The sequence below is a fragment of the Bufo bufo genome, chromosome 9 (genome assembly GCF_905171765.1).
Source record: "Bufo bufo chromosome 9, aBufBuf1.1, whole genome shotgun sequence".
Classification (NCBI taxonomy): Eukaryota; Metazoa; Chordata; class Amphibia; order Anura; family Bufonidae; genus Bufo; species Bufo bufo.
In genome coordinates, this window is record NC_053397.1 from 51,486,240 (window position 1) to 51,506,424 (window position 20,185).

General features: G+C 51.7%; 1 protein-coding gene across 1 annotated transcript in view; it reads right to left on the bottom strand.

Annotated features, from left to right (window-relative positions):
- ABCD3 (ATP binding cassette subfamily D member 3) overlaps positions 1 to 16,540 on the bottom strand; it is an 81,270-nt gene extending 64,730 nt beyond the window's left edge. The window contains exon 1 of the mRNA XM_040408735.1: positions 16,391 to 16,540. Coding sequence (XP_040264669.1) covers positions 16,391 to 16,488 — 98 coding nt within the window. The 5' untranslated portion in view covers positions 16,489 to 16,540. The remainder of the gene's footprint in view (positions 1 to 16,390) is intronic.
- Positions 16,541 to 20,185: the final 3,645 nt, after the last annotated feature.

A 20,185-nucleotide genomic window follows, 5' to 3' on the forward strand; every position in this document is an offset into this window, starting at 1 on the left:
GAGCACTTTGACATTCTAAGCGTTTAACAGAACTTGGAAACACTTGGATGTGAAAATGATGCTTTAGGCCCAAATTTTTGCACCTCGTAATTTGTTACCCACTTTCTCCTGAATACGGCAACACCCCATATGTGGTGGTAAACTGTGTGGGGGCACATGGCAAGACTCAGAACGGAAGGAGTGCCATATGGCTTTTGCTGGATTGGTATACGGGTGCCATTGGTTTTTCTTTTTTTAAGTGTTTGTGGGGGCTCATTTTTTGCGGGTTGAGTTGATGTTTCCATTGGTACTATTTTGGGGGTACATAAGACTTTTTGATTGCTTGGTATTACACTTTTTGTGAGGCAAGGTGAAAAAAAAACCTGAGGTTGTTACGGACGCGGCGATACCCAATATGTCTATCATTTTTATTTTTGTTAAGTTTTACACAGTGGAAGCCTTTTTGAACAGAATAAAATCTTGTTTTTGTGTTGCCATTTTCTGAGAGCCATATTTTTTATTTCTTGGGCGATTGTCTTAGGCTACTTTCACACTAGCGTTCAGGGCTCCGCTTGTGAGTTCAGTTTGAAGGCTCTCACAAGCGGCCCCGAACGGATCCGTCCAGCCCTAATGCATTCTGAGTGGATGCGGATCCGCTCAGAATGTATCAGTCTGGCAGCGTTCAGCCTCCGCTCAGCAGGCGGACACCTGAACGCAGCTTGCAGTGTTCGGGTGTCCGCCTGGCCGTGCGGAGGCAAACGGATCCGTCCAGACTTACAATGTAAGTCAATGGGGACGGATCCGTTTGAAGATGACACAGTATGGCTCAATTTTCAAACGGATCCGTCCCCCATTGACTTTCAATGTAAAGTCAAAACGGATCCGTTTGCATTATCATGAACAAAAAAAAAAAAAAAAAAAAAAAAAAAAAGAATTTTTTTTTTTGTTCATGGTTATGCAAACGGTTCCGTTCTGAACGGATGCAAGCGTTTGCATTATAGGAGCGGATCCGTCTGTGCAGACACCAGACGGATCCGCTCCTAACGCAAGTGTGAAAGTAGCCTTAGGTAGGGTGTCATTTTTTGCAGGATGAGATGATGGGTAACATTTTAGGCAAAATACACCTTTTTGATCACTTGGTATTACACTTTTTGTGAGGCAAGGCGACCAGAAAATGGCTGTTTTGGCACTGTTTATTTTTTAATCGGCGTTCACCTGACGGGGTGGATCAGGTTCCCTCCCGGCAATCGCCTGCTTACTGGTGGAGGAGACCTCTACTATTACATGCAGCGATCTCGGTTATATCATTGTGCCATCGCTTGTCCCCATGCCGTTTAGTCATTTGCCGGCTGCAGGTCACTATTAGACAGAACGATGTGCTGCCAGCAAACGATGACTTGCTCAATTAGCTTGGGTAATACAGGCATTACATATGCCGATAGGGAGTGAACAATAAGCACACCAGATGTGTAAATGAGAGCAAACTGCCATAAAATGCTAAATAAGCAATTATATTATGAAGGAATGCAATACAGGCTTCAGTTATGGTCCGTGGTAGTGGAGTCCATCACAGGATCCTTAGATAACCTGAACCTTGTACGCCGAACTTGAAAACACAACTTCGCTCAACACTACCTGACAAGTAACCCTGACACACACTGCCTGGTGTGAAACGCATAAGCACATCCGTTCAGTGGTAACCTTTGCCTTACTATGGCCATGCCGCATCTTCAGTTCACACCAGTTAATAATATAAGAAAACCAGATAAGAATCGCTTGCTAAGAATCTGTCCAAGGTTGCGTAATGAAGGCAGCAATAAATAACTTCTACTGCTGTGTGTAAGAGGGATGCCCTGCAGAGCAGTGACCGCCAACTCCTCGCATGCTTCAGCCATGGTGGGGTTGCAATGAACCGTATGGTTTAGACCAGTGGTCCGCAGCTAGGACCATGTGCATCAGCAACAGACACTGTTGCAAACATACCCAACCCTACGGACAGCGCCATCGTGGATAGTCTAGTTCGCACATCAAAGAGGGCAACAGTGAATCGACAGATTTCTTGTCTCTCCTCAATTAACGCAGCAATTTTTCAGCTTCGCTTCCGAAAGCCATAATTTTTTATTTTCTGTTAACCTTTTGTGCAAAGGGCTGTACATTTTATAGGAACCCTATTGTATTGTATACGTTATTCATTTTCTTGGGGGGGGGGGGGTATGGGGAAACTACAGCAATTCCGCCATTGTTTCTTTGGGAGTTGTTTATATGGCAATATGTCTCCCTCAGTCTGCGAGTCGTTACAATTCTAGTACTATCTCATTGTTATCATTAGGTCTTAATACTTCTGAACAATTAAAACCCTTTTTGTAAAAAAAAAAAAAAAAAAAACATTTTTGCGGGTCATTTACTAAATAAAGACTTGTCACATCTGTTGCTGTCTATGCACCGGAAAAGGAGTAGCTTTCCGCTGTAACGTGCTCCCATTTTCCGGTGCACATGTTGTAAAATGAGTCAAGCCATGGAGGTCCCGCCTCTGGGCTAGTCTCCTTCGGAAAGCGATAAAAAGACGCAAATTTAGCCTGAAACTGGCGCTTCTGACAAAATATGCAAATATTCTGTGCCAGAAAACCACATCGATCAATAATGAATGACTTCCTTTATTTAGGAAGGCTCGTTTTTGAGGAACAACTTGCAGCTTTTGGATCGCTTTTTATACTTCTATTTTGGAGGTAGGATGAACCTAAAAAGGAGACTTTTGTATTACTTACCAGTAAAGTCTCTTTCTCGCTCTTCCTTGGGGGACACAGGAAACCATGGGTATAGCTCTGCTCCCTAGGAGGCGTGACACTAAGCGAAAGCTGTAAGCCCCTCCTCCATCAGCTATACCCTTCAGCCTGGAGAAGAGACTGCCAGTTGCGTGTCCAAGTAGTGAAAGATAACCACCAACCGGAAAAAGAACTGTCGAGCCCCAACGGGGGCAACCAAGCCGGAACCACAACTGTAACCCAATGAAGGGCGGGTGCTGTGTCCCCCAAGGAAGAGCGAGAAAGAGACTTTACTGGTAAGTAATACAAAAGTCTCCTTTTCTCGCCCATATTCCTTGGGGGACACAGGAAACCATGGGACGTTCCAGAGCAGTCCCAGAAGGGAGGGACCAGAACAAACTCAACCAACACCAGAGGCATCAATCAACTGCCGCCTGCAACACCAGACGGCCTAAAGCAGCGTCAGCCGACGCATGAGTATGCACCCTGTAGAACTTGGTGAAGGTGTGCAAGGAGGACCAAGTGGCCGCCTTGCAAATCTGCTCCGAAGAAGCCCGATTTCTCTGAGCCCAGGAAGCCCCGACCGCTCTAGTGGAGTGAGCGGTAACACCAAGGGGAGGAACCCTGCCCTTGGCGAGATAAGCCTCAGTAACAGCCATCTTGACAAAACGAGCGATAGCAACTTTGGATGCCGCCATCCCTCTGCGCGACCCTTCCGGGACCACAAAGAGCGAGTCAGTATGCCTGAAAGAGCTGGTTACTTCCAGGTAAATCTTGAGCGCCCTGACAACGTCCAGGCGATGAAGCTTCCTCTCCCGCGGATGGGAAGGGGAAGGACACAAAGAGGGGAGAACGATGTCCTCGTTCAGATGAAAGGCGGAGACCACCTTAGGAAGGAAGGAAGGGACCGGACGAAGAACCACCTTGTCCTGGTGGAACACTAGGAAAGGTTCCAGACAGGAGAGTGCAGCCAATTCGGACACCCTCCGAAGAGAGGTGATGGCTACAAGGAAAATAACCTTGCAGGACAGAAGTCGCCAGGAAACCGTCCGCAGAGGCTCGAAAGGAGAAGCCTGGAGCGCTGAGAGAACCAGGTTCAGGTCCCAGGGCGGTACCGGAGGGCGATACGGGGGAACCGCGTGAGCCACGCCCTGAAGGAAGGTCTTGACAGGACCAAGGGGGGCCAGAGGGCGCTGAAACAAAATGGACAGCGCAGATACCTGACCCTTCAAAGAACTAAGGCCTAGACCTTGGGCCAGTCCGCTCTGCAGGAAGGACAAAACGGTGGGGAGAGAAAAGCGGAGCGGAGGAATCCCCAGATCGGCACAGAACCCCAAAAAAGTCCTCCAGGTCCTATAATAGATCCTAGAAGAGGACGGCTTACGTGCGCGGATCATGGTGCGGACGACGTCCGCAGAAAAGCCCCTACGTGTCAGGATGGTGGTCTCAACAACCACGCCGTCAAACGTAGGGACCCTAAACGCGGGTGGAAGATCGGTCCCTGAGAGAGAAGATCTTCCCTGGCGGGCAGTGGCCAGGGCGCGTCTGCCAGGAGCAGCATGAGGTCGGCATACCAAGACCGGCGGGGCCAGTCCGGAGCGACCAGAATCACCGAGACGCCTTCCGCCGCGATCTTCCGAAGGACCTTGGGTAGGAGAGGGATGGGAGGGAATATGTATGGGCGCGCGAAGCCTCGCCAAGGAAGAACGAGGGCGTCGGCTCCGCAAGCTCCCGGATCCCTGGCCCTGGACAGATAGGCGGGGACCTTGTGATTGAATTTTGAGGCCATGAGGTCCACGTCCGGAATGCCCCAACGAAGGCAAATGGCCTCGAATACCTCCGGGTGAAGAGACCACTCGCCGGGGTCGACGGTGGTGCGACTGAGGAAGTCCGCCGCCCAATTGTCCACCCCTGGAATAAAAATTGCAGATAGGGCCGGGACGTGGGCTTCCGCCCAACGGAGAATGCTGGTGACCTCCCGCATCGCTGCAGCGCTGCGAGTGCCCCCCTGGTGGTTTATGTACGCCACGGCCGTGGCGTTGTCTGATTGTACACGAACTGGATGACCCTTCAGCAGATGAGTCCAGTGTCGTAGAGACAGAAGGGCCGCTCTCAGTTCCAGGACATTGATCGAGAGTTTGGACTCCGATGGAGACCGAATGCCCTGGACGGATCGGGGAGGAAACACGCCTCCCCAGCCCGAGAGACTGGCATCGGTTGTAACCACCAACCAGTTGAGTGGCAGAAAGGACCTGCCCAGAAGAGGGGACTGTAACCACCAGCGGAGAGATGACCGCACCGGAGGCGAAAGATGGAAGGGATGATCCAGAGACTGCGGCGATTTGTCCCAGGAGGAGAGGATCGCCCGTTGGAGAGGGCGGGAGTGAAACTGCGCAAATGGGATCGCCTCGAAACAGGCAACCATCTGCCCCAGTACCCGCATGCAGAAGCGGAAGGACGGTCGACGGTGGAGAAGGAGACCCCGAACCGCCCCACGGAGGATCAGACGTTTTTCCGAGGGAAGACGTACCTCCGCCGCTCCCGTGTCTAAAAGCATCCCCAGGAAGACGAGTTGTCTGGAGGGGGGAAGGGAGGACTTGGGGAAGTTGATGACCCAACCGAACCCCGCCAGAGTCTCTAGAGTGAGATCCACGCTGGCAACCGCTTGAGAAAGGGACGGAGCCTTGATGAGGATATCGTCCAAGTACGGTAGCAGAAAAACACCCCTGGAACGGAGTAAGGCTAAAACCGGGGCCAGGACCTTGGTGAACACCCGGGGGGCTGTTGCCAGTCCAAAGGGAAGGGCGACAAATTGGAAGTGGAGGTCCCCCACGGCGAATCGAAGGAAGCGATGGTGACACTGGGCTACCGGAACATGGAGGTAGGCATCCTGTATATCGATGGAAGACATGAAATCTCCCTGCTCCAGGGAAGCCACCGCGGAGCGGAGGGACTCCATCCGAAACCGTCGAAGGAGGAGAAAACGGTTGAGCTTTTTGAGGTCCAAAATGGGCCGCACCGAACCTCCCTTCTTGGGAACTACAAAGAGGTTCGAGTAGAACCCTTGGAATCTTTCCTCTAGAGGAACGGGGGTAATCACCCCCCTGTCCAGTAAGGCTTGAACGGCCGCGGAGAACGCAGCCGCGTCTTTCGGGTCTCGCGTGGGGCGGGAGCGAAAGAACCGATCCGGAGGGAAGGATGCAAATTCGATTTTGTATCCGGAGGACACAATTTCGAGGGCCCAGGCGTCCGAGACGTGAGCCATCCAGACGTCCTTGAAAAGGAGGAGCCGGCCCCCCACCCGGGTGGGTGGGGGCGCGCCTTCAGGCAGAGGACTGTTTTGCTGCGGGTGTGCGGGCAGCCTGCGGCTTGCGCCAGGAGGGCTGCGCCCGAAAAAACGGCTTCCTACGCTTGTCCTGGGGAGGAGCCGAAGCGGCAGCTGTGGTGGGAGCCCCAGAGGCCCTGCGGGAGGACCGAAAACGAGACGCACCAGGGCGTCCGCGGGGGGCGCCCCTGGCTTGGGGTTGAGGAAGATGGGTGCTTTTACCACCCGTGGCCTCTGAAATAAGTTCGTCTAAGCGGACCCCGAAAAGGCGGGAACCCGCAAACGGTAGCCCCGCCAAGGAACGTTTGGAGGCAGCGTCCGCTTTCCAGACCTTCAGCCAGAGCTCCCTCCTGACGGCAACTGCCAGGGCGGAGGAGCGTGCAATAAGGGCTCCCGCATCAAGGGAGGCCTCACAGACAAAATTCCCGGCCCGAATAATAAGCTGGGCCAAGGAACGTAGGTCCTGGATGGGGATGTCCGAGTCCAACTCCTGTTCCAGCTGTGTACCCCAAGCAGAGATTGCATTCCCTGCCCAAGCAGAGGCAAAAACCGGTCTGAGGGCAGAACCGGAGGCAGCAAAAATGCCCTTGGACAGGGTCTCCATGCGACGGTCCTCCGCTGACTGAAGAGAGGACCCGTCGGGAACAGGGATGGCCGTGTTCTTTGACAGCCGGGCCACAGGGGGGTCCACCTTGGGTGGGGAAGACCATGTGGCCACGACATCGGCTGGAAAAGGATAGCAAATGTCCAGCTTCTTTGGGTTGACAAAACGGGCGTCCGGGCGAGCCCAAGCCTTAGACACCACGGAGGAGAAATCAGAGTGGATTGGAAAGACTTTTGAGGCCTGCCTGGGTCTGATAAAGGAGACGCTAGCTGCGTCCGAGCTAGGGGGGTCATCCTGCACCTTAAAGGTGTCACGTATATCAGAGATGAGTTGACCCATCGCTGAGGCTAGCTTGGACGGCAGGGCCGAGTCCATTTCCAAATCTGAAGCCGCCAATTCACCTTCAGAGAGCGAATCCTTTGGAGAGGAGAGGCTCGTCTGGGTGCGCACGCGTGGCGGGGAGAGGGAGGCATCCGAGGAGGAGGCTCGCTCTACTCTAATACGCTTCTGAGAGTGCCTAGCTCGGGAGGGGTCACTAGGAGAGGGTGAACCCGCTGCAGCGGCAGAAGCAGTGGACCCGGAGGGCGCGACAGTCAGAGTGGCGTCCTGCGGGGTAGGTGGCCTGTCTATTAGGCGGCCCACGACATGAGTGAGGCTTTCCACGGCCTGGGACAGGGATCTAGCCCAGTCAGGCGGGTCAGAGGAAGCAGGGAGCGACACAGCGGGCGACTGAGGCTGCGGTGGAGCTCGGCATGCAGTACAGTGCGGATCAGACTGCCCCCGGGGAAAGGGTTCCCTACAAGCAGTACAGGCATGGTACCATGGCTTGGCGGCTGCAGAAGGGTCTGACATGGTGGAAAGATGTTGCACTTAAAAGTGAGAACCAAGCAACAGTACTGTGGCACGGAGGGGGTTAAACAGTCCTACCAGACCCGGAGATACAAGCGGCAGCTGTAATGGGGAACAGACTGAGGAGGCTGTGGAGGAGAGGCAGCGGCACGGAGCTGAATGGCTTCAGGATCGCACGGCAGAGAGATGAACCCGGAAGTAGCGGAGCGCAGCAGCACGGAGCTGAATGTGTAAGGAAGCTCCGCCCCCCCTCTGCCGCGCTGAAGCCGAAGCAGAGCCGCGCGCGCGCGGCAAAATGATTTTAACCCCCAAGGATGTTGAAGTGCCGGCCATGACATGGCGCCGTTCATGCCAGGAAAACGGCTCCCACCGCGCCTAGATGTAGCAGACGGCTTGCAAGTCTGCAGCCGTCCCCTGTAAGGCAGCGTTCTAGGACTTGCCCAGATAAACTGCCCTCCAACTAAGCCCGGTAACGTCCCGATATGCGGGGGGGGGGGGGGGGGGGGGGGGGGGGGGGGGGGGTTGTCCGGGATTGTAGCAGTGGCCATGTAACAGTGGCCATGTTGGTAGCAGCGGTGGGAGGGAGGAAGGGGAGGCTGGAGCAGCCACTCTCACCATACGCTGTCTTCGCCCTCAGTCCATCCAGCGGGGGTCGCCCCTTCAGCTCCTGGCACCGCGGTGGCAGGAAGCCGGGGGAGGGACTTGGCGTGCGGGCGACCCTGAGCTGGCGGGACGCAGGGGAGCGAGGCTGCCCTGGTCCACCTTGTCTTCTGTGGGGGAGGCGGCAGTGCGGAATTACCGGCACTGGCGCGACTCAACCCCGGGAGAAACAGAGGGGTCTAATGCGCCTCTGTTGTCCCTGTAGGTAGAAAAAAACCGAGTTAAAAACAACAAATACGTAAAAATAAAAATCATAGGATAACAACCCTGCATAAGCAGGGGGTGTCTTGCCTCCTTGGACACTAAGCAAAAACTGGCAGTCTCTTCTCCAGGCTGAAGGGTATAGCTGATGGAGGAGGGGCTTACAGCTTTCGCTTAGTGTCACGCCTCCTAGGGAGCAGAGCTATACCCATGGTTTCCTGTGTCCCCCAAGGAATATGGGCGAGAAAATTGCCCTCTGGCCCCTTTTATTTTAGGTCTATGGGTCAGCTAAATAGTAAATGTAGTAGTCTGGGTCATAAGTAGTGTTGAGTGAACTTGTGTTTCAAGTTTGGCGTCCAAGGTTCGGAATATCTAATTCTGTTATGGATTCTGCTACCACGGACCATAACTTATCGTCGGTGGTAGCGGAATCCAAAATGGAATTCTTAGATAACCCGGACCTTGAAAACACAAGTTCGCTCATGCCTAGTCATAAGCAGTTTCACCTCGCCAACAAATCTGCCGTGTGTGAATATTCTCTTATTGGGGTAACCTATACCAATAATCAAGTCGACTGAAGACTGAAACCTTCATAGGGAGACACTGGGGAATTACTGGCAAGTACTAAGATTTCCCGGCTCAACTGTTCTTCTCGCATAATGGATCCTTTGTCCTATTCTCCAGCGTTGGGTCAGGAATTCTAGTTTTTCGTAAATCTGCTTATTTTTTTCTTAAAGGAACATAACTAATCATCTACAAAGTAAAATAAAAATCCACCCCCTGCTATATACCGTTAACTCACAAGCGATTTTTTTTTTTCAGAAATGGTGGCGGCAACATAATCTATTTTCTACCAATAAATTATGTCAAATTTTTAATTAGCCTTAAGCTCCATTCAGACGTCCGCACTTTGGGTGCGGATCCGTTCCGCAATTATGCAGAACGGGTGCGGACCCATTCATTTTCAATGGGGACGTAAAAGACGCAGACAGCACACAGTGTGGTGTCCGCATCCGCATTTCCGGTCCGCGACCCCGAACAAAAATAGAGCATGTCCTATTCTTGTCCGCAGCTGCAGACAAGAATAGGCATTTCTATTGGGGTGCCGGCCCGGTGAAGTGACGTGTGAATGGACCTTTAAAGGGATTGTTCCCCTTTTTAAAGCTTCTGTACAAACCGCACAGCATAACCGGACGCCCCAGTGGTAATTCTACTTACCTGATCACCACCCCTGGGTTCTGGCTCCATCGCTGCCCCATTGGCTCTGTAGGTCCCGAGTCTCCGCACGTCAACATCCGGTTTGATGCGGGTCACATGACCCCCTACAGCCGATGACCAGCCGCAGCAGTGACATGTCATCCATGTATGTAGCACGGCACTGGGTCATGTGCCGCATGGGTGACACGTGAAGGCTGCAGCAGTCATGTGACCCTCATCAAAATGGATCTTGGGCATTGTGGGGAGACGTACATTGTTTGCACGTGCGTTCTCATACCACAGTCTGTGGAACGGGCGCACACACACACAAAACATGCACATAAAGTAATAAATGCGCAGTTGTTTCCTGGAAAGGTTCTCAGGTAAGTCATGATACCTGCTGCCCAGGAGCTGAGCACATAGGTATAACGACCATGGTGGGTGGGAAGGATACCCTACACAGTCAGGATTTCCACGTTTAGCCTAATTTAACTCTACGGTGCTGTAAGACATCTAGGTACCCTCACACGCTGAGGATTTTGTCGCAGAATGAAAAATTAGTTCCATTCAACCGAGAGGAGCCTTCAGAAATCCATGTGCTCGCCCCCCCCCTATTCAAATGAAGGGAACCGATTTTCAATTGCGGAAAATTCTGATACAAAATCAGCAGCTTGTGAAGGCCCCTAGGCCCCCTTTAAATGGTGGAATAATCAGCCGACCGACAATACAGCCAGGTGATTGGCGCGCGTTAACATCCACGTAGGCTGCATGCGTGCGTTTGGGTCCGTCCGCATATTGTTCACATACCACGCATTTGCAGTCCACATTTTTTCGCACTCCCACCAAAAGAAGGACTATTTTTTTTCTGCAATGCAGACCAGAATAGGATATGTTCTATAATATGCGGAGCGGCCACGTGGATCCGCAAATAATATGAATGTGTGTATGGCCCCAGAGAAATAAATGGGTCAGTGTGCTAACCGCAAAAAATGGGGATAGCACAAGGATGGAAAATACATGAGGCAGATCATTAGGAAGAGATGTGCAGGGTCAGTGAAACACCGACGACACCGGGACAACATAAAACAGACCCAACACGGATCGTTCACGGATGCATCACTGACCACCTTTTCACGGATTTGAGCACGGACACTGACGTGTGAATGAGGCTTTAGGGTCCATTCACACGCCCGTGAATGTGTCCGCATCCATTCCGCAAATTGCGGACCCATTCATTCTCTATGGGGCAGTGTGCTGTCCGCATCCACATTTCCAAAGCGCGCCCCCGATCTTCCTGTCCACAGCTCCGGAAAAAAAATAGAACATGTCCTATTCTTGTTCACAATTGCGGACAAGAATAGGCATTTCTATGGGGGTGCCGGCCGGGTGTATTGCGGATCCACAATACACTACGGACGTGTGAATGGACCCTTAAGTACCAGTAACACAGTAAGATCTATTGCACACGACCGTATGGCTTTTTCAGTATTTTGCGGTCCGAAAAAAATATGCATGATGTCCGTGTGCATTCCGTTTTTTGCGGAACGGAACAGCTGGCCCCTGATAGAACATTACTATCCTTGTCCATTATGCGGACAATAATAGGACATGTTCTATCTTTGAACGGAACGGAAAAACGGAAATATGGAAAAAGAAAGGCATACGGAACAGTTTTTTTTGCGGATCAATTGAAATGAATGGGTCCATTTACGGACAGTATACAGAACACAAAAAGAAAAAAAAAGAAAAAATGCACGGGCACCAACCTTAGGGCTCATGCACACAAAGTTTTTTGCGTTCCGTATACGGAACCATTCATTTCAATGGACCCTGCGGACAGAACTCTGTGTGCTGTCCGCATTCATTGCTCCGTTCCGTGACGCCGCAAAAATTATGAGTCCTGTCCTATTCTTGTCCGTTTTGCAGACAAGAATAGGCATCTCTATAATGGGCCTTTTGTTCCGTTCCACAAATTGTGGAAGGCACACGGGCGGCATCCGTTTTTTTCGGATCCGCAATTTGCAGACAGCAAAAAAACGGCACAGTCGTGTGCATGAGGCCTTACTGTCAGCAGCACATCACAGGTTATCCTCCAGAACATGCTAATGAGCAGTGTCCCAATCAGTAACCTGCAATCTACCCTCGCAGCCGCTGCAGGTGGACTCCATTACACCTCACCTGATCTCAGGGTAAGGTCACTCTCCGGTCCTGCAGATTTGGAAGACAAAACCGGAAAAAGTCAAAAAGAGTAGAAGTCATATCTGTCCTTTGTACTTTCTCTCCTTGTATGATCCACTCCTGATTCTGGCTTCCAAAACTGCAGACCCTCTATATACCCGCTACCAGCACATACCAGCTTACAGGGATCCCCCCCTCTGTCTCTTAGTTCTATCTGCTCCTTGGAAAGCTGGGTGACCACCAGTAACCAGATCAGCCCCCAGACTGGGGGTCACCCACCTGTCCGCTTTATGGAAGGACAATAAAGTTGCCTTGATGGTGTACAAATAATGGGAGACATCTGTGCTGTAGATGTACAGGTTTTTCGGCTGAGTCACTGTGGAGAGCAGTTACATAACGTGTTAATCTGCTTGTAGGAGAACCTGGCGTCTCTCCTGACCTCCATTTCATTAAAGCCTTGCGTCAGCATATTGAAGAGGCTTGTACCCACCCATCTGATACTGATCGCCTATCAGCAATCATTTCCTCCTAGAAAACCCCTTTAAATGGTGACCCCCAACTATTCCTTTAAGGCCCCATTCACACGACTATTTTTGGTCCGCATCCGATTCGCATATTGCATGCGGACCCATTCATTCCAACCAGTTTGCAAAAAATCTGGACAGCAAACTGTGTGCTGCCCTCAGCCACATGTCCGTTCCGCAAAAAAGATAGAACTTGTCCTATTCTAGTCCGCAAATAAAAAAAAAAAAACCTATGCAACACTGAAGTTACCTGTATTTTTTGCAGATCTACATTTAGCCGTCTGCAAAATATATACAGTGGTATGACTGCACCCTGCGTGTCGTGCTATTACTGTATCAATTACCAAGTCAATTAGTAACACCCAGTTGGGTAATTCACAGTAGGAATAATAGGACACAACAGAGTTCCAAAATTGTTATTTCATGGGGAACGCAAGTAGTTACTAATACAGACATGTCCGGAGAGGGGACGGGTCCCCCTTTAAATCCCTAACCATCTTACAGATGTCTGCAGTTGGGCTCCGTACAGCACAACGCTGGTGGTATCAAGCACACATACGATGGCTCCAACCCTGCACCGTGGTTTCTATTAGAAATGGAAGACCACCAGAGTGCACACAGCTTAGGGGGGTTGTCCGGGTTCAGAGCTGGGACATACCCATATTTTCACCCCGGCAGCCCCCCTGAAGCTAGCATCGGAGCATCTCATTCTCCGATGCGCTCCCTTGCCCGTCGCTAGATCGCGCAGGGCACGGGCTCCTTTGTTTACAATGACACACTGGCGGGCGGAGGTTTCTGCCCGGCAGTGTGTTCGGTGATATCACCGGCTCTGATGGGCGGGCTTTAGCGCTGCCCTAGCTGTTTTACTGGCTAGGGCAGCGCTAAAGCCCGCCCATAAGTGCCGGTGACGTCACCGGGCTTCTTGGCAGCCCCAAGGAGAGCCCCGATATGTCACCGGAACTCCTGAAAATACCTTTGCCCTGCGCGATTTAGCGCAAAGCAAAGGAGAGCATCGGAGCATGAACTGCTCCGAAGTTCAAGTCAGGGGGGCTGCCGGGGGGAAAATTGAGGTATGTCCAGATTCAGCTCTGAACCGGGACAACCCCTTTAATAGTCTTCACTGCTGAGCGTTTGCTACAATTGTATCAAGCCAGGCAAACGCTCTGCCTGCACTGCAGAGTGATACATTCTGCCCAAACGGATACATTGTATCAATCAGCAGAGGAAGAATGTGTGTGTGCTGCTAATGGGTAAGATCTGGATACAGGTGTGTCTATTCATTGGCAGCAAGCAGAGAGGAACCAAAACACACCGTGCAGTAGAAAGGTGCCTCCATTAGGCCTCTTGCACACGACCGTATGCCCTCCAAGATATACGGTCCGTGAGCGGGCCATGTGTCTCGGAGCGGCATTAATCGTGCGCACAGCATCATAGATTATAATGATGCTGTGGACGTCAGGCCGCCCGCGGGACTATAAGATCATATGAGTGCAGGACAATAGTCCCGCGGGCGGCCCAACGTGCACAGCAACATTGTAATCTATGATGCTGTGCGCACGATCAATGCCGCTCACGGACCGTATCTCTTGGAGGGCATACGGTCGTGTGCAAGAGGCCTTCGTCCTTTCGTGTCGAACCTACACATGTGACTGCTAGAGTCAATCACTGGCTCCTGCTCCGTACAGTATTAGAACGCATTTTTATGCGAATCGACTTCGGATGTTTTATCCAAAGTCGATCTGCTCCTCTAGTTATAATCCCAGGCTAGGATCACATGCCCAATGCACGGCACAGGATCCTGGAAGAGCAGGATCACACTACATCTCGGAAAATGCTTTAGGCTAGGGCTGCACTGCAACGTGTCGCGCGACAAATGTCGTTGTGTAGCCCCAGCCTTAGGCCTCTTTCACGCGAACAAGTTGTGGTCCGCAATGCACAAGCACCGACCGTGGGCCAGCCGCATGCGGATCGTGACCCCATTCACTAGAAAGGGGGCCGAGATCCGTCCATTCCGCAAAAAGATAGGACAAATTCTACCTTTTTGCTGAACGGAAGCACGAAATGGAACCCCAACGAAAGCACTCCGTAGTGCTTTCTTTCCGTATCTCCGGATTTGCGGTCTATTCAGGTGAATGGGTCCGCATCCGTGATGCAGAATGCACACGGCCGGTGTCCCGTGTATTGCGGACCCGCCGTATGCGTGCCGCAATACAGCAACGGGGGACACACTGTCATGTGCAAGAGGCCTAATTCACACAGTCAGTGATTGGTCAGTGATTTCCATCAGTGATTTTGAGCCAAAACCAGGTGCGGCTCTAAACACAGAACAGGAGCAGATCTTTCCTCTTCACATTATCTCTGCGTAGCCTCCACTCCTGGCTTTAGTTCACAATCACTTATGGAAATCACTGACCAAACACTGACGTGCGAATAAGGCTACTTTCACACTTGCGTTTGGTGTGGATCCGTCATGTGTCTGCACAGGCGGATCCGTTCGTATTATCTTTAACATAGCCAAGACGGATCCGTCCTGACACAATATAAGTCAATGGAGGACGGATCCGTTTTCTATTGTGCCAGTAAATACGGACCCGTCCCCATTGACTTACGTTTGGCTCAGTTTCATCAGACGGACACCAAAACGCTGCGTGCAGTGTTATGGTGTCCGTCTCCAGAGTGGAATGGAGGCTGAACGGAGGCAAACTGATGCATTCTGAGCGGATCCTTATCCATTCAGAAGGCATTAGGGCAAAACTGATCCGTTGTGGACCGCTTGTGAGAGCCCTGAACGGATCTCTCAAATGGAAACCAAAACGCCAGTGTGAAAGTAGCCTAAGGCTCAACATCTTTAAGGCGCAGTCACATGACTATAGTGTTTTGCGGATCCGCAAAACACGGATACCGGCCATGTGTGTTCTGCATTTTGCAGACCGCACATTCCCAGCACTACAATAGGACATGTTCTATCTTTTTTTGTGGGGCCATGGAACGCAACCAGGGATGCGGACCGCACACTGTGTGCTGTCCGCATATTTTGCGGCCCCATTGAAATGAATGGGTCCGCAGTCATTTCGCAAAATTGCGGAACGGGTGGGGACTCGTTTATACGGCCGTCTGAATGAGCCCTTAAAGGCGGTTGTCTGACTTCAGCAAAGGGCACTTACTAATGTATTGTGATTGTCCATATTGCCTCCTCTGCTGGCTGGATGCATTTTTCCATCACATTATACACTGCACGTATGCAGGGGGGTTACGGCACATTATAGGAGAAGGCATCTGGACTGTCGAAGTGCAAATAGGCTGGCACTTTTTCCTATGATGTGCAAGCAGGACCACCGCTGCTGGATTACAGGGTGGTCGGAAACCCCTGGATATGATCGATGTATAATGTGATGGAAAAATGGATCCAGCCGGCAAAGGAGGCAATATGGACAATCACAATACATTAGTAAGTGCCTGGTATTCACTTTCTCTACATGATAAATGCCATTTGCTGAAGTGACACAACCCCTTTAAGGCTTCATGCCGGTTTTTGGATTCCTCTGCACAGGTGTTACTTGCGGACTCGCCTGACCTCAGACTCTGGTTCTGTATGACGCTGCACTTTTTCTATGTCTTAAGGTGCAATGTACAAAGATAAACACACGACGCCTCAGACCTGATGCAAGAATTCAGGATGGAGTTCAGGAAGATGCAAAGGTTACCGGTGGGGATGACCGGATCAGCTCCAAGGAGAGGACAGACCCTCTATATACCTGCTACCAGCTTACAGGGAATCCCCCCTTCTGTTTCTTAGTTCTATCTGCTCCATGGAAAGCTGGGTGACCACCAGTAACCAGATCAGCCCTCAGACTGCTGGTCACCCACCTGTCCCAGGCTCCTTGGCTATGGAGGGACCCATCCCCCACCATCACATGACCTCCAGTGCCAAGGAGGGACATGCACTGCAGGCTGGCTCCACATTAGGGGGCATTCACTCATGCACCAATCAGCACTGCAGGAGAACTACAAGTCCCAGCACGACCAACTATAAAAACAGCAGGAGCGTCAATGACACAGACAAGAAGCTCTGTCCCCCGGCTGTCACCCGCCCCGTCCCCGGTGCTCTCACCCACTCGCTGCCCTCCTGAGCAGGTACAGCAGGACGAGCGCCGCCCCGGCCGCCGAGGAGTTGCGGACAGTCAGGTACTTGCTGTACACCGGCGCCATCGTCACTGTGAAGAGAGGCCCAGGAGCTGCAGCATGCCGGGAACGTCGCTAAGCCCCGCCCCCATCCCGCCCACTGTGTCATCACCATGGTGATGGGCCGCAGCCGGCTCCAAAAACCAGGCTGGACGCTGCGGCCTACTGGTGGACGGTGCGGGCCTTTGTCTTGGGTGGTCTGTAGAGGAGCCCCCGTCCGTCCTGTGCCTCTCTTCCTGGGAAATGGGGGAGACGTCAGGAGTGGTGCAAAAGAAAACTGGTTTAGTTGCCTATAGCAACCAATCCGATTGATCCTTTCAGTTTCTGAAGGGGGCTTTGAAAAATGAAAGGTGGAATCTGATTGGTTGCTATGGGCAACTAAGCCTGTTTTCCTTTGCACCACTTTTATTAAATCTATTAGCAATTTTTAATTAAGCCAGGCCATGCTGTTTAGTCTCCTTTGCCCAAACCCTCTTAAAGTAAGAGGCCAGCTCTCGCTGATTTACCTGCAATTAATGTTCTTTTCATTGTCCTCCCGCCATATTCCGTATGCATTTATTACATACTTGTTGCAATGTTTCGGGCCTGTGTATTGAACAGCATGGCGGCGCTCTCCTTTTTACCCCCCTCAGTAATAGTGCCCCTTTGTGTGACAGAGGAAGTGCAATAAGTTTATTATTAAGATTATGCCACGTCCGAGCTGTCCAGAATTTGGCGGGACTGTCCCCGATTTTCATTGACAGCCCCGGCAAATTCACAATGTGGGTGTTCCCAGAAATCAGGGGGTTTTGAGAGACAGGGACTATATGGCTCGTTTTTACCAACTGAAATGTTAGTAAGTGTGCCCCCCTTGGAACTTACTCTACAGTGGGAGTGCCCCCTGTGCAGTAGGTATGCCCCATTAGTGCCCCCTGCACAGTAGTTATGCGCCTTTAGTGCCCCCTGTTTCTAGCCAGGTGAGGTCAAATACTGGAACGGAGTTTAAGTACCGATCCAGGTTTTGGCAGCACCTGGCTGTCCTTAAATAGGCAGGTGGGCTGAGCAGAGATGTTTCTGTTTTTGGCATCTGAGGCTTTGTGCCGTGCTGGAGGGCTGAGAGCCGCACGCTGGGGAAACAGGCCCCCTAAAGCCTGCTGTGGACTACCGGAGGCAGAACTGCCAGCAAGGTGACTTGTGTTATATGAACTTTTCATTGTGTGTCAATTAACAGCAAGACTGCAAAGTTACGTGCTGTTTTGTGCAATTGCCTCAAGTGTGAATAATCACTGACGTTTTGAGTTAAGAACTTGTATTTTGCCTCTGTACTGTGCCCGCTTAGGCTACTTTCACACTAGCATTCGGGGTTCCGCTAGTGAGCTCCGTTTGAAGGCTCTCACAAGCGGCCCCGAATGGATCCGTACAGCCCCAATGCATTCTGAGTGGATGCGGATCCGCTCAGAATGCCTCAGTCTGGCACTGTTTGGCCTCCGCTCAGCAGGCGGACACCCGAACGCAGCTTGCAGCGTTTTTGTGTCCGCCTGGCCGTGCGGAGCCAAACGGATCCGTCCAGACTTACAATGCAAGTCAATGGGGACGGATCCGTTTGACGTTGACACAATATGGTGCAATTTCAAACGGATCCGTCCCCCATTGACTTTCAATGTAAAGTCAGGAGTCCCTATACCATCGGATCTGAGTTTTCTCCAATCCGATGGTATATTTTAACTTGAAGCGTCCCCATCACCATGGGAACGCCTCTATGTTAGAATATACCATCGGATTTGAGTTACATCGTGAAACTCAGATCCGACAGTATATTCACAGAGGCGTTCCCATGGTGATGGGGACGCTTCAAGTTAGACTATACTGAGAACTGTGTACATGACTGCCCCCCCCTCCTGTATTTAACTCATTGGTGGCCAGTGTGGCCCCCCTCCCTTTATATTTATTGGTGGCCAGTGCCCCCCCTCCCTCCCCAGTATTAAATGTGACCAGTGCGGCCCCCCTCCCTTTATATTTATTGGTGGCCAGTGCCCCCCCTCCCTCCCCAGTATTAAATGTGACCAGTGCGGCCCCCCTCTCTCTATATTCATTGGTGGCCAGTGCGGATTCCCAGTATTAAATGTGACCAGTGCGGCCTCTCCTCTTCCCCCCCCCCCCTAATTAAAATCACCCCCCCCCCCCCATCATTGGTGGCAGAGGAGAGTTCCGATCAGAGTCTGTTTAATCGCTGGGGCTCCGATCGGTTACCATGGCAGCCAAGACGCTATTGCAGTCTTGGCTGCCATGGTTGCTTAGCAATAAATAGAAGCATTATACTTACCTGCGAGCTGCGATGTCTGTGACCGGCCGGGGCGCTCCTCCTACTGGTAAGTGACAGGTCTGTGCTATAAGCAATGCGCCGCACAGACCTTTTACTTACCAGTAGGAGGAGCTCCCGGCCGGTCACAGACATCGCAGCTCGCAGGTAAGTATAATGCTTCTATTTATTGCTAAGTAACCATGGCAGCCAAGACTGCAATAGTGTCTTGGCTGCCATGGTAACCGATCGGAGCCCCAGCGATTAAACTGGGACTCCGATCGGAACTCTCCGCTGCCACCAATGATAAAGGGGGGGGAAGCCGCACTGGTCACATTTAATACTGGGAATCCGCACTGGCCACCAATGAATATAGAGGGAGGGGGGTTGCACTGGTCACATTTAATACAGGGGAGGGAGGGGGTCTGCCCCCTCCTGCCTGGCAGCACCTGATCTCTTACAGGGGGCTATGATTCGCACAATAATTGTGCGGATCACAGCCCCCTGTAAGAGATCAGGTGCTGCCAGGCAGCAGGGGGCAGTCATGTACACAGTTCTTTTAGTATATTCTAACTTGAAGCGTCCCCATCACCATGGGAACGCCTCTGTGTTAGCATATACTGTCGGATCTGAGTTTTCACGAAGTGAAAAATCAGATCTGTAAAAACCAGTTATGCAGACGGATCAGTTCTGAACAGATGCAAGCGTTTGCATTATAGGAGCGGATCCGTCTGTGCAGACACCAGACGGATCCGCTCCTAACGCAAGTGTGAAAGTAGCCTTACCCTATCTACCAGAGGGAAACCCCACAATTGGTAGACGATGCGGTAGAGCAGTGAGGCTGGCGTGAACGCCAATATTTTTGGTTTCTGCATTTTTCAGGCACGGTTGTATGTCGTACATTAAACCAGCTGTATTACAACCAGTGCCTCACGACAAAATGGAGGCTGTTGTGAAGGCCTTCATGGAGGCTAATCTGCAGCAGCGAGAGACAAACTTGCAGCAACGCGAGGCTAATAAGCAGCAGCAGGAGACTAACCAGTTGCTGCTACAACACGTGATGGCTTTGCAGACAGCAGGAGCAACCCCGGGCATCCACAATGCCCGTAAAGCAGTCCGTGCCGCGATTCCTAAGATGACCCCCGCAGACGACATCGAAACCTACCTGGCGATGTACGAGAAAGTGGCCATAAGGGAAAAGCTACCCTGTGACCAGTGGGCTGAGGTCGTCGCTTCATTCCTGGCATCTGATTCCCAGCGGGTGTATTTCGACTTGTGGGACGATCAAGCGGCCGACTACCAAAAAGTAAAGGGTGAGATTTTGGTAAGACTGGGGCTGAATGTGTTGGTCCGGACCCAGCGGGTACATCAGTGGGGGTTTCAGCCGTCTGAGCCTGCGAGGACCCAGTATTATGACTTACTCCACCTCTTGCAAAAGTGGCTACA